Source organism: Cyprinus carpio, chromosome B20 (assembly GCF_018340385.1).
Source record: "Cyprinus carpio isolate SPL01 chromosome B20, ASM1834038v1, whole genome shotgun sequence".
Taxonomy (NCBI): domain Eukaryota; kingdom Metazoa; phylum Chordata; class Actinopteri; order Cypriniformes; family Cyprinidae; genus Cyprinus; species Cyprinus carpio.
The window spans coordinates 1037517-1052193 of NC_056616.1; the positions used below are offsets into that span (position 1 = coordinate 1037517).

Consider the following 14677-nt stretch of genomic DNA (forward strand, 5'->3'; position numbering starts at 1 on the left):
CTCTAGAAATTCAGTTATGAGCTGGTTTTAGTTACAGATTTGAAGGGGAAAAAATACAAATAACAGTTAATAAAGAACCCTAATCTCTTAACACAAAGAACCATTTCAACAGAAAGCGGTTCTTCTGGGCAATATGTGACCCTGGAGCACAAAAGCAGTCTTAAGTCTCTGGGGTATATTTGTAGCAATAGCCAAAAATACATTGTATGGGTCAAAATTATAAATTTTCCTTTTATGCCAAAAATCATTAGGATATTAAGTTAAGATCATGTTCCATGAAGATATTTTGTAAATGTATTACTGTAAATAAATGAAAACTTAATTTTTGATTAGTTATATGCATTACTAAGAACTTCATTTGGACAACTTTAAAGATGATTTTCTCAATATTTAGAATTTATATTTTTTTCTTTTTGCAGCCTCAGATTCCAGATTTTCAAATAGTTATATCTCGGCCAAATATTGTCCGATCCTAACAACCATACATCAATGGAAACTTATTTGTTCAGCTTCTTTAAGTTTATGTATAAATCTCAATTTCAAAAAACTGACCCTTATGACTGTGGTCTTGGGTCACGTATAGTTCTAAATAAAACTGTTACTAAAGAACATTTAAAGAACCATGATTTTTAGATGACACAAATACACAAAACCTTTTTTTTTTTTAAAGAGAAAACAAACATATATCAAATAATTCAGAGAAACTGTAAATCTGTAAATCACCTGAAAGTGTGAAATTAAAACTTGACTATACAAACATGACTCCCACACATATATTATGTAAACAAAAAACTTTTATTTTGGATGCGATTAATCCTTTGACAGCACTAAATTTTTAAAGCTGCAGTCCGTAACTTTTTTTGTGGTCAAAATTTATATAATAATCGAGTACACCATGAAAGCATTTTCCAAACGGTGTTTTTGGCCTGTCCTCAATCACTATAATAAGTGTTTATAATCGGACTATTTCAGACTGGTAAGTTACTGGCGGATCCACTGCGGAGTAGCACAGTACACTTGTCATAGACATAAACAGAGAGAAGTAGCTCCGGCTACAATGTTCTTCCGCAAGACGCGCGCAGTTCTGTTTATTAACCAAGGCTAGAGCGCCAAAAATTATGCACTGCGGCTTTAAGAAACAAAACAAACAAACAAACAAACAAATCTTGGCGTGTCGACCGGAGAAGCGGCCAGTCGGGGGCAGTAAAGAGCGGTCAATGCCTATTAGCAGCTTTAACAGAAGAAGAGGAATGTCCTCTGTGTAGAGATTTCAAATATGGGCTCAAGAGTAACACGCCTGATCCGAAACTTTAATCTAGAGAACCGCGCTCACCGAGAAATAAGCAAGACAAAACCTAAAGCAGCACCTCGACATCCAGCATCCAGCAGTAGTCTACAAGAAGACATCGCGGGTGAGAAGGCGTGTTAGAGCCGGCCAGATTACTGACATTACATCGTGAAGATCCTTCTAGGGGTGAAGGATCATACCTCGTGTCTTCTAGAAGAAATATGACTTGTGAATATGGTTTATTACAGCGATGAGCGGAAATGACATAACCGCTCGACAGATTTCGTTCTTTAACTTAACATTTAACGCAAATTCTATTTATGTGATGATGGTGTTAATGAACCTGCTTATTGCACAAACATAAATATGTGAACACCTCATTCTAGTACAGTGACAACAAGTCTTAATGCTTGTCATACAATGCCAGCCCCTTAAGTGTGTCCTTGAATATCGAGACAAAATATCTGAACTATTATTAATAGTAATGTTATGTAATGAAAATAAACTGATCATGCTTTTATAAAACATTCTATTGAAGTGAAGACTGTCATAACTGTTAAACAATATGACAGCTGGTTTATTTGATAAGAAAACACTATAAATAAGCACACTGTATATCATAATGTAGTTTCGTTTGTATTCTTGTCTTTTCATATTGTTCATCTACATTAGTTTTTTGATCACAGTGAGGCCGTGTATGACACATTGATTTTAAACTTGTTCTCAGTGCCTTCATTACCTTGCACTCTGATGTAGATCCAGAGGTGTCCACAGATAGCTGTGCCAAAAGAAGGCCCATATAAAGAGCAATGAATGAATTCTATCCAAAAAAAAAAAACTGCATGATCTGACATATGTGTTTCTATGGCAGAAGAGATTCACCAGAAGAACGATCCACTGCTGTCGATGCTCAAGGATGTTTATGTGGAGTCTAAAGATCCAGATCCTCAGGTTTGAATTTTAGGGTCTTTTGACCTACAGACCAATTAAAGTCAGCAGCAATTACTGGGGTATCAACAAGACACATTCATTCATATTTATTAAGTTACCTTTTAATAAATTGCGTCAAATTTCATCAACAATTGCATAGCAAAATTTCTTAAAATTGATCAACAGCAAAGTTATAAAGAAAAAGAATAGAACTTTGGGCACTTTGAATAGAAACAGTGGTTCTAAACAATTCCATCCATCGTAAAAACAAAAAATATATACTTCTGATGTGCAGCAAAAGATTGTTGTCCTTCATAAAATAGAAATTGCCTGAAAGAAAATGGCTAACACATTGAAAATTCCCATATTCATCATAGTTTATGGTTTTCTCCAACCTCATCAGGCATTTAAAGAGATTAGCAAATGGAGGTTGCAAAAAGTATTAAATAAAAGGGGTCCAATGATTGTGGGCAATGTGTATTAGAAAAAAGAAGACATTATTCTGCTTCTTTCTCTGGTGCAGTTGATTCATCTTTGAAGTAACAGCAACTCACTTGTTTTTGCATAATGCAAATGTGCACTTGACTTTCAATTCATAACATTTACAAAGTATAGACTTATAACAGTAAAATATGTTATGTGCTGGGGAAAACATATCTCAAGTGCATTAAACAACACTAGCAGTCGGTCAGCACCTGCAGCAGCCGCCCACATGCTTCTGAGCCTCTTTGAAGCATTTCATTCAAATTCCTCTTGTGCTTCAGACAACTTAGGTCGTGCTTTTTTCCCCACTTCAGTTTCCTCTGTGGCCATTTTCAAATGCTTCATACTGGGAAATTTACAGGCCAAATAGAAAAGTACCAGCATTTGGTGCTTGGTGGGTGTTAATTTTGTACTCTAAATTATGCCACAACTCGATATTTAGTAAGAATGATAGAAGAATTGTTTCAAAGAGTTGTTTAAAATAGTTAAATAGCATGGTGTCACTAGTTAACGTCATGTCAAATAGAAAATATAAAAATATTACTGTATAGAAGTATTGTAAGTCTGAATTATTACTGTGGCTCAACCAGAGCTATTCATTGATTTAGATTCATTGATATAAACTCAAAGCGTTGTTAATTTGCACTGAATGCATGCAGAAAATATGACATTTATGAATTCTTTTTATGCAGTCGACAGTAGGTCTCTACGATGTTTAGGTGAAATGCGAAGGGTGTGCATAGATGTGATCCAAGTCTTTTTGCACTTGATTATCTTTTTGAAATGCATTGTGTGCGCTGTGTGAACATGATGCATACTGTAGTTATGTTATAGTAAATGTGAGCAGCATTTACTCATCTCACTTGCAAAAAAATAGATTCAGTATTCCTCAAAATGAGTAAAAACTGTCAAATGCAATCCTGCAATAATTAAATGTTAACATAAACATCCTTTATGCATTTAATCCCATTTTATTAACCAGTGGCTTTACCGCTGACCTTCGATGATCCAATTCAACAGTACTAATAACCAAAAATGACTTGGATAAAAATAACATTTGTTTGTAGGCAGTGTTAACGCATTACAAGTAACTTCAGTTACATAAACAGAGTACGTAAATAATATCAATGCATTACCTTTTAATTTACAAGAAAATATCTGAGTTACTTTTTCAAATAAGTAATGCCAGTTACTTTGTTTTCCCATTTATTAGGGGCTTTCACACCTGAGGAACCTTTTCATTGACTAACAGCTCTCCTGTTCCCATGTTGAGAAAAATCTGCAGCAAGTGCAGAGGCATTGTGCGCAGTGTGTAAATACCATGGTTACTGTAGTTCTAGACTAAATATGAACATGCAAACCCCCCCCCCCCCCCCCAAAAAAAAAAACAGATTTAATATTCCTCAAAATGAATAATAACAGAAATGCAAACTTAGAATATGACGCAAACCTGCAATAATTAAATGTCAACTGGATTTACATTTCCTTCAGCCTGAGGCTTATTCATTTCACTTTGGTGTGAAAGGGCTTTAACATATGACAAAAATATAACTTTTTAATATTAAAAACATACAAGCAACCCCAACCCAGATAAGAAAAAGTAATGCAAAAGTAACAACGCATTACTTTCCATAAAAAAAAAAAAAATGAATTAATGCATTTTTAGGGAGTAACTCATTATTGTAATGCATTACTTTTAAATGTTACTTTCCCTAACACTATTTGTGGTGTAGAACCTTCTTGTCATGCCTCCTATTCTTAATGCAATCCAGAATGGCAGCACAGCCAATAGGTTTGTTTGAGTTGCGCCCTCTACTGTACAGACGTGAACTTTCATTTCTCACTGAGTGCGATGCAAAAAAATGAAGCGATTCGCTGACAAATGGTGCTTTCACACCGAAACGGTTGTTCGCCTTCTGTTAATTCACGCCTGCACGCTAGGTGGCGCCGACCAGCAATGCATTTTTTTCTTCATGTAGCATATGTATCTCGTTTGATTTACATCGTCCGCTGGATTTTGGATTCATGTAATAGGCAGACATGCACTCTTTGTATGTTTTATAATGGATTGAACGCTATCTGCTTGTCATGTGTCATAAACATTCTTTATTGATAAAAAAAAAATACCATGAGCTGCATAAAAACATATACAGAAAATATATCTTCATAATCATAGGTCTATTTGCTTTCATATTTCATGTGTAGAAAAATGTTTCACAATTTTTTTATATATACGGAAGGGCAAGAGAAATGATTACATGATTGACAGGTCACTCGCGCTCGTGGAAGAAAATGGACGGTGCTCTGCAGATCACATAATTCAGTGGAGAATTAATAGAAATGTTATTCTGTATAAAGAACATGTGAGAATAAGTCTGTTCTTAAATACCAATGATAACAAAGAACTCGGGATCCACTCTTCTCTCTTGCGGGAAATAAGTCCTCTATTTCGGTGTTTTTACGCTCGTGCTCAATACAATATCCTGAGCTTTTAGCGCCACCACGTCGACCTTTTAGGTAACAGCCATAGACGGTATAAAAACATGGACCTAGTTTCCGTGACATCACCCGTAGGTTTCTGAAGAGCGTTTCTGGAGCTCAAAGTGGTAGGAGCCAGCTGTCGCCATCTTGGCAGCGCCGCGCGTCACTCCCGGAAAATCGAAAAATGGGCAAAGAGGCAGAGCTGGTTGCTGAAACCACGCCCACCTAGCTCCACGGCAGTGTCAGCAACGGCAATCCACCTGTCACTCAAGTGGCCACGCCCAAAAATACACAAAACTAAAACTCAAAATAATTTAAAAGTTATTAAAAAAAAAAATCTGAAGTTATAAAAAAAATCATCCCCCCCAGTTGTCATGAACAGCTAAATTTGTTATATATAGAACAAAACCACTTATTGTACCAGACTGTAAACACATTTTATTTTCTGCTGTAAAGTTGGGCATTTTAACATTGGAAGTCTATGGGACCGACTCCCTTTTGGAGTCAGCCTCTAGCGGCCAGTCGATGAATTGCAGTTTAAGTCACTTCATGTTGGTTTCACAAGAGAGAGAGAGAGTGGGAGGTTGCTGCTTGGTAACAGCAGTTGCTCTGGCCACGTGATGTAATGCTCAAATCTTATTGGACGGCCCATGTTTTCACTTTGCGAAACAGAAAAGATTCTTTGGAAAAGAAACTCACTGGAAAAGGAAAAAAATATTCGCATTTTCTGTGTGCGAATGTTCGCGGTCTATGTGGAAGCATCCATAGGAATCTGTTGTTTTTTTCCAGAGCGTCATCTCGTCCGATATTCATTTTGCTTTTTCGCGCTCAGTGTGGAAAGTCCTTGAGTTCAGTTCACTTTGTGAAAAGGTGTGAAAGGACTTTTACGTTAGCCAAATTTTTTCTTTTTACATATTAAAAACAAGCAAGCCCAGCTTAGATGAGAAAAAGTAAAATAAATCATTAGTTTTCATAAAAAGTAATGCAATTAGTTACTTTTTTAGGGAGCAACACAATATTGTAATGTATTACTTTTAAAATTTTGCGTGGGTGTGCTGTTTTGCTTTAAAGGGATACTCCACCCCAAAATGAAAATTTTGTCATTAATCACTTACCCCCATGTCGTTCCAAACCCATAAAAGCTCGGTTTGTCTTTGGAACACAATTTAAGCTATTTTGGATGAAAACCGGGAGGCCTGTGACTGTCCCATAGACTGCCAAATAAATAACAGTGTCAAGGTCCATAAAAGGTATGAAAGTCGTCGTCAGAATAGTCCATCTGTCATCAGACGTGCAATCTGGGTTATATGAAGCGACGGAAACACTTTTTGTAAGCGAAGTAAACAAAAACGCATCCTTGTGGCGCGGATGACACAGCAGAGCATCCGCAGCATACGGTGATATGGAGAGACACAGAGGAGACCGCTGACCAAGGAATTGTTGAATAAAGTCATTATTTTTATTTTCTTCGCTTACAAAAAGTGTTCCTGTCGCTTCATATAACCCAGATTGCACGTCTGATGGAAGATGGAGTATTCTGACGACGACTTTCATACCTTTTCTGGACCTTGACACTGTTATTTATTTGGCAGTCTATGGGACAGTCACAGGCCTCCCGGTTTTCATCCAAAATATCTTAAATTGTGTCCCGAAGATGAACAGAGCTTTTACGGGTTTGGAACGACATGGGGGTAAGTGATTAATGACAAAATTTTCATTTTGGGGTGGAGTATCCCTTTAAATTACAGTTTAAAAAAGAGGTGGTGTGCACTGCCCTCTACTGGTGTGGCTGACTCTCTGTGCTCTGTGTGCTGCAGGCTGAAGCAGTTCCCGAGGTTAAGAAGGTCGAGGAGGAGATGCAGCGCAGGGCGCTGAAGTACAGTCTACCGGGCGAGCCCTATGGTTTCTGTGATGTCACTGATGTTCCCAAAGGCAAACTGTCACTTGTGGAAGCTTTAACTGCCCTGAACAATCACAAACGCCTGCCTAAAACATGGACTCCAGAGAAGCTGGCACAGGAGTACTCTCTGGACCCAAAAGATGCCAAAGCACTGACAGAATTCTTTTTCCCCTTTGACATCAAAATCATTCCACCAAAAGCAGAGGAGACTAAACAGATTAAGGATTCTTAGCACATATGAGCCACTGTCGCATACAGACTCGAGCCGTCTCTGAAACACGCACAGAATCTAACTATCTATACATGTTTTGACATGTTGCTTGTAGTGTGTTTGTATTGTTTGTTTTTGAAATAAAGTCATAATTATTTATTAATTTGTTGTCTCATTTAAAGCATGGCATATGTATAGTAGTAGCTAATAACTAAGATAAGGTAATGTAAACATTACTGGACTGTAAATCTTATGTCAGCCAGATCAATTTCTAGTGTAAAACATAAGTACGGTTTATAATTTTCATTTAATATGAAGAAACTGTCTCAGAAATGCTGCATCGTGTTCATATGATCACTGCAGTTTGCATCTGTTTCACTGACAATAAATCAGTTGCCCCATGCATTGGTCATTTTGATCCAGTGTACTGAATATGACGTAATTTTTATAGTTACTCTGCCATTTTGTTCTTGAATATTTCTCATCAATACTTTGCACTCCCAGTTGTTATCATCAGTGTGATGAGTTTGAATTTATTTTGTGATTTGCTGATTTTTGTGGTTTACTATTAATTGTATAATTATGAGAAACAATATTCATATTTATTTTCAGATGCATCATGCATTAGTTTGATAGGGGAGACGTGGGCCAATTGTAGATTTTTTTTTCTTTTTCTTGTGATATATGGAGATGAAAACATAATTTGCAGTCTGTCCCGGATTTACACGCTTGAACCGGCAGATGTCCTCACCGTGCGTAGTTCGAGTGAACCAGAAGACCTAATTAATCTTATCACTATATCAAAACTTTACCGTTTTCTTTCTGTTGTTTATTTAATTCTGTTTTATATTTCAAACTCACTGCTGACCGCAGTGCTACCGCGGTCACTTGATCCCGCAACCAAACCCAGCTGCATCGACATCGGTGATTGGCCGCAGTGAAAACTCCAGCTGGCGACTCCTGCGTTTTCATTGGTTAACGGTGTGTAACTCAAATCCGGCGCTGAAATGTAATTGGTCTACTTTGAGAGAGGCGGTACTCGGTGAATGCGGACAGCACGAGCGACACGGTGTGTTTGGGATGCATTTGCGAAATGAGAAGCGGGTACAAAATGTATCATGCATTCCTCTCCGTTTAAAATGAGCGTTCGCACTCGACAAAACTGCTATATTTTAAGTCTGTTAAGCTCAGGGATTTTTTTTTCTTTTTAGATTATTACGAGGTTGAACATCTGTTTTGCAACTGGAGTCTCCGGATTGATTTACATCCCCAAAACATTTGCATTATTATTATTTTTTTTTAATGTTTCTGACACGTTTAGCTAGTGTTTTTCAACCGAAACCGTGTCAGCCTGGTTTTATACAATTACTCAAAGAAATATATCTCACGGATGGACGCATGTTTTAGGTAAGGTAGAAATGTGGGCTGTCGGCGCTTCAAACATCTGGCGAGAGAAGGATGTGCATCTGAATCTAAGCGTATGATGATGTGACTGAGGCAGCATCGTATATATTTCAAAAAAGCCACAGAGGAGAATCAAGGTAAAACCCCAGCTTATTTAATTAATTGTGTTAAGAAAGCAATACATAAGATAAATATCATTGTGATGTTCTCTGCACTTTCCTCCATTTTAAATCAGTTGATCCACTTTCAAGGTGATTCTTCCAGATCTGTTCGGTTTTGAGGGATATCTATAAATAAAATAAAATTTTAATTTATTAATTAAAAATAAATATTTCATAAATAAATTATTGCAGGGAAGATTTTCACTGGATAAATAAGATATCCGTGCAACAAACTCAACTCTTAAGATTTGTAATAATCTTATATCTTTTTTTCTCCCGTGTTCTGTAACCTGTTCATCTGAGATGTAAGGCTTTGGTCCATAAGTATCTGGAATTCAATGAGCTTTATCATTTAGTATCTTCTTCTAGCCTGGTCCTTTTCTGTCTGATTATAGAAATGGAGGAATTTTCTAGGTTTGAAGCGTCTTGGACTACTGTTTAGGCCTCTTGAAGTGATTGTGGTCCAGAATGGATGGAAACATTCTCCAAGCATAGATGAAGAGACACTTAATCATTTTATTCCTGTTGCTAGGATCCACAACTATTCAGTATACATGACAGTACCGGGTTGTCTCTGCTGTCACTATGGTTTCGGCTTATACTGTACCACTGATAGTCATTAGTCTTCAAGATGCTTTCCACTTCAGTTTGACTTGTGCTTTGAAGCAAGCCTGTTAATTTCAGTGCAAAACAGCTACCTTTTATAATCTGAGTCATATGATTTAACCCAGATTAACCACAGCTGTGGGGGCACTTGGTAAAACCGGAATTTTTTGAGGTTATGGGGATATTTTTTGTTTCTATGATCATACTAACTTATATTTTTTGCGTGTATGTTTTTGTGTGAAGATAATTATGTATGTGAGTATGCATGTATGTTTGTGTGTGAAGATAATTATGTGTGTGTGTGTGTATGTATGTTTGTGTGTGAAGATAATTATGTGTGTGAGTATGCATGGGTGCTTGCATGTGGGTGGGTGAGTATCTTTAGCATTAAAGTGTCTAAACACCATTGCCTTTTTCTCTCATTGTTTTGCCTAGTTGCATTTGGGCAAAGTGGCACCTTGGAAAACATTTAGACTTTGCCTTTCTAGAGGAGCCTTTTGACAGGTTGTGAGACAATATGCTCTCTTTTTGTCCTCTAGTTTAAATGTTCATTTTAAGCCACGGCTATTCATCTTCACCTTCAACTGGGCCCCATCTTTTCAAATTGTCATAGGAAAAAGACAGATTTTTTTTAAAAACAGTTTAATATTTATATGTAACTAAGAAGTTAGTCGATACCATAAAGAAAGTGATGTGACCGCTTTTGCTAATAGTGTTTTTTCTGCTAATACATCTGTTTCTATCACCTGCTGTAGGTTGGCAGGATAATGAAAAGCAAGTCCAGACACATTTATTTTAGCCTGTTACATTTTAAATGTAGCATTCTAAAACATATTCTGACTCTAAATTCTGTATATAATGAACTGTGTTTTAGGCTATTCTATATAAATGTGCCTATGTTGCTTGGAAACTGCGACCAAGCTTTAGTTAGGCAAATTAACCATACTTGGCAAAACTGTTTATTCTGATTTTTAATTACACTTTTCATTTTTGACCTTTGGAATTTTATATTAAATTTTATAATTTATATTATAGTGAATATGGATTTTCGTTCAGCACATCTGCTGTTTTTGTTTAGACTAATTAGCACACATAATAATTTATAAGGGCTGAAATACAAGTTTATCATTTCATAAAACCTTTGTGTGTGTGTGTGTGTGTGTGTGTGTGTGTGTGTGTGTGTGTGTGTGTGTGTGTGTGTGTGTGTGTGAGTGTGTGTTTCAAAACTTGCATTATTTGAATTATAGATTTTATGGACGTTTTACAGTTGGGGATATTACCGCAGACATTGGTTTTGTTTACATTCTAATATCAGAATTCTCCTAACTTTTCCAGAGTTAGCAACTATTATTCCTGAACAACATGGATAAAACTACGGCATTTTTATAGTGGGCTGCTTATAATTAAAATGCTTGCAAACTGCTTTATTCTCTCATTCTGCATAACAAGGGTGGAAGGAACAAGGGATTTTTTAAGTTAATACTTCAATACTTTACCAAATAAATACATAAACAAACAGAAAACAAATGAACAACACATAACTGTAAGTTTAGTAAGATCAGTCACTCATTTTCATTCTGTCCTTCTGCATCATAAGGGCGGGAATTCAATTGGCTTGGCTCTCACAGGTCATGGGTATTTTGTCCACTATGGTATTGGATACCACTATAAATGACTGTCCCCTCAATTATTGCACTGTTAAGGTATGGGAGTTGATTTAGGACACAGCCTTTGACTTCTAAACTTTTGTGGTGATGGAGAATTGCCTTAGTGTAAGTTATCAGAATAAGCAATGCAGTTAGTGCAAAATCTGATCCCCTATCGCACTAAAACATGTCACTCATGAATCATCACGAATGCCTGTTATCGCTCTTGATAAAAGTGGCTAAAAATAGCTAAAAGTATGGGCTCATCAGCATCAACACCAGCACCAGCCAACTCTGCATTTAGTGTGTGTTTAGTAATGTCAAAATGACTGATTGGATGGAGTAAGTGCACACTTGGGTTTTGTTTGTTAACCAGTTTGCCTATAAAATGTAAATGGTAAAAAATTGATCCCAAATTTTGTACACCCACCCACAAACAAATTAGTGTTGTTAGGCGATATGTTCCGTAGTCATATATCGTTCTATAGTCAGCCTATGAGATCGCGATACACAATATCATTGTTCTAATTTATTTAATTATTTACTTAGTTTCATAGCCGGAGAGTGAACAAACTCCAGGGTAGGGCTGTTCAATATTTTATCAGTGAACAAAAACTACCATAAAATCAAAAAACATCTCTTGAACAAACCATAGATAAAAAGAAGCATTCTTGGAGTACACTCTAATGACAAATTATCTGGATGGAATTTTGCATACATTACTAACTTCTAGTGGAGAAGCAAATAAGGGGGTGAGAGGTTAAGATTTCCAAAAAAAAAATAAAAAATAATAATTGCCTCCGAATAAGGGCCATCCTAACGTATATCTGCACTTGGTTGTTTATGATGAGAGAATTCAGAGAAAGCAGAATTCAGTCAGCGAGCGCTGAACAACAAAACTCTAGTGCTTCAGCAATGACTCATCTGAATGCCTCTGATTGGCCATCAAATTCATAAGCTCAACAGAATTGTGTACGATTGGTTAAAATGCAAAACCTTGGATGTGTGCGTAATAAATGCATAAGCACAGTTTCACACAAAGTGTGTGATCTACCAACTTCTACCTAAATGTCTGAATGTGTGTAAATATTAGGACAAAATTTTGAACCTTTTCTACACACAGTTGATAAATGAGCCCCCTGGATACTATGCTGATAATGAAATTCACAGCACTTGCACTGTATGTATGCCTGGTACAAACCAAAGTATATTTTGGGATTTAGGTGGAAGGTAAGTTAACGACACACATAAAGCCAAGTACAGACTACAACACTGGAGACGGTTGCCCAGAGAACACTAAAAAACTCACAGTTTTGTTCACCTTTGTCACATTGTCAATATTCACTGTCAAGCAGGGTTCACACTGCCAGCAATTTACCCAGACAAAGCAGCCGGACATCACTTTGAGCTGGCAGTTTCTGGCAAAAACAAAGCTATCTGGGAATGGCTTCCTCAAATTTTTATATGATTGTTAAACCTTAATGTCTTTGACATTCTTGCGACTGATTTCCTAATTCCTAATTTTTTCTGCTTCCACAGGGTCTGCATCCATGCTGAGATGTGTGCTAGTGACCTGTCCAAGAGGCTGAGCTTGCTCTCTTTACCATGTAAATGCAAGAAGAAGCATGCTTTATTCCTCCACTAGTCCACCCGTGGCTTCAGGGCAGCCTAGTGCCACCCTGTACCCCACGCCCAAGGTGCTGACCCAGCCAGCGGGTACAAGAGCCATGGAGAATTCATTGGCAAAAGTCAACAGCTCACTAGAGCTCCGGGCGCTATCGGAATATGTAACGCCTTCAACCATTTGGCAGGACCCTGTCCAGGGCCTGAACCTTCCCATTCAGGTGTTCTTTGGCCTGGTTATCATCTGCGTGCTGCTGCTGGCCTTCCTCGGAAACATGGTGGTCTGCCTCATGGTTTACCAGAGAGCCGCTATGCGTTCCGCTATTAACATCTTGCTAGCCAGTCTCGCCTTTGCCGATATGATGTTAGCGGTCCTCAACATGCCCTTTGCGCTAGTCACAATGGTGACTACGCGTTGGATCTTCGGAGATGCGTTTTGCCGCATCTCAGCCATGTTCTTCTGGATGTTCCTGATGGAGGGAGTGGCTATTTTGATGATCATCAGCGTGGACCGCTTCCTAATCATTGTGCAAAAGCAGGACAAACTTAGTCCACGCAGGGCCAAAGTGTTGATCGCGGTCTCGTGGTCTCTGTCTTTCTGCTTTTCTTTCCCACTTTCCACTGGCCATCCAGCCCTGTACATCCCCCCCAGAGCACCGCAGTGTGTTTTCGGTTACACGGTTGAGCGTGGAGACCATGCTTATGTGATGCTCATTATGCTGGTGTTCTTCTTTGTACCATTCCTGGTGATGCTGTACACATTCATGGGCATCTTGAGTACTCTCCGCCACAACGCGCTGCGCATCCACTCCCACCCCGACTCAGTGTGCCTCAGCCAGGCCAGCAAGCTGGGTCTGATGAGTCTGCAGAGGCCCTTTCAGATGAACGTTGACATGAGCTTCAAAACACGTGCCTTCACCACGATCCTCATTCTATTCTCAGTCTTCACTGCATGCTGGGCTCCATTCGCCACCTACAGCCTGCTGTCCACCTTCAGTCACGCCTTCTACTACCGGCAGAACTTTTTTGAGATCAGCACATGGCTGCTGTGGATCTGCTACCTCAAATCGGCCCTGAATCCTCTCATCTACTACTGGAGAATCAAGAAGTTCCGTGACGCCTGCCTTGACCTGATGCCCAAGTACTTCAAGTTCCTGCCGCCACTTCCTGGCCACACGAAGAGACGTATCCGCCCCAGTGCTGTTTATGTGTGCGGGGAGCATCGATCTGTGGTGTAGTGGAGGACGTTTCTGAAGCTTCTTTTGTAATTCTTACAGTACAATCTTATCAAGCTGTGATCTGTTTGGTCTTTCTTTCGAACCGCAGGATGTTTTAGCTGTAAAAGATTGTACAGATGAGACGGTTTACAGAGCCTGTACATTAAACTACTTTAATTGCACAATTTTTTTTTTATAGGATTTAGATCGTAATAGAAGTTTGTTCAAGTCAGGTGCTGCTATATTCGGTGAAAATGTGCAATCTTCTGTTTTATGCCATGAATGTAATACGATTTTGTGTGCTGTATATGGTTTGGTTTGTTTTGTTTTTTTCCTGGCTTTGTGATTCTGTTTTACACTTAACCATTTTCTATTTAATTTTACTGTTGATTGCTCAGCTAAGACAGATTGCTCAGTTTTCAAATATTTTTAGTGTGGAAATAAAGGAAAGGCATTTTACAAAGGTATACGCATGTTCCAAACTTTGTGGAGATACATGATTTTTAATGTGAATTTTAAAATTGTGATTTACATGACTGGAAGTGAATAAAATCATGGAAATTAATACAATTAAACCTCATGGAATTTGTGTGGTCATATACATTTTTGTAGTTATGACTCATTGTGTATTCTTCATTCAGTTTTAATTCAATTGATTTTTAATTAACTGATTTGAAAGGTTTCAGAAGTGTATCGGCCGAAAGGTGGGGGAACCCTGTGGATATTT

General features: G+C 38.0%; 2 protein-coding genes across 3 annotated transcripts; both read left to right on the plus strand.

The window, feature by feature from the left end:
- The first annotated feature begins 1160 nt into the window (after window positions 1–1160).
- On the plus strand, window positions 1161–7456 carry ndufaf4 (NADH:ubiquinone oxidoreductase complex assembly factor 4). 2 transcript variants are annotated; one of them, XM_019126059.2, is made up of 3 exons: window positions 1161–1412; window positions 2163–2239; window positions 7000–7456. In XM_019126059.2, exons 1-3 carry the CDS (start codon window positions 1277–1279, stop codon window positions 7312–7314), a joined length of 528 nt encoding a protein of 175 aa, XP_018981604.1. In that variant the 5' UTR covers window positions 1161–1276; the 3' UTR covers window positions 7315–7456. The 2 variants fall into 2 exon arrangements, with proteins under 2 accessions (XP_018981604.1, XP_018981603.1); XM_019126058.2 differs by having other exon boundaries at window positions 1176–1412; window positions 2160–2239.
- Window positions 7457–8312: 856 nt separating this feature from the next.
- On the plus strand, window positions 8313–14530 carry gpr63 (G protein-coupled receptor 63). The gene is made up of 2 exons (XM_019126046.2): window positions 8313–8834; window positions 12650–14530. Exon 2 carries the CDS (start codon window positions 12736–12738, stop codon window positions 13969–13971), a length of 1236 nt encoding a protein of 411 aa, XP_018981591.2. The 5' UTR covers window positions 8313–8834; window positions 12650–12735; the 3' UTR covers window positions 13972–14530.
- Window positions 14531–14677: the final 147 nt, after the last annotated feature.

What these genes read in the sequence shown, in the direction of transcription:
- gpr63 (XM_019126046.2), top strand. Translation starts at nt 12,736, where the DNA reads ATGCTTTATTCCTCCACTAGTCCACCCGTGGCTTCAGGGCAGCCTAGT.
- ndufaf4 (XM_019126058.2), top strand. Translation starts at nt 1,277, where the DNA reads ATGGGCTCAAGAGTAACACGCCTGATCCGAAACTTTAATCTAGAGAAC. An exon ending in TCTACAAGAAGACATCGCGG is followed by an intron (nt 1,413 to 2,159) that starts GTGAGAAGGCGT and finishes TTTCTATGGCAG; the next exon opens with AAGAGATTCACCAGAAGAAC. An exon ending in CTAAAGATCCAGATCCTCAG is followed by an intron (nt 2,240 to 6,999) that starts GTTTGAATTTTA and finishes TGTGTGCTGCAG; the next exon opens with GCTGAAGCAGTTCCCGAGGT.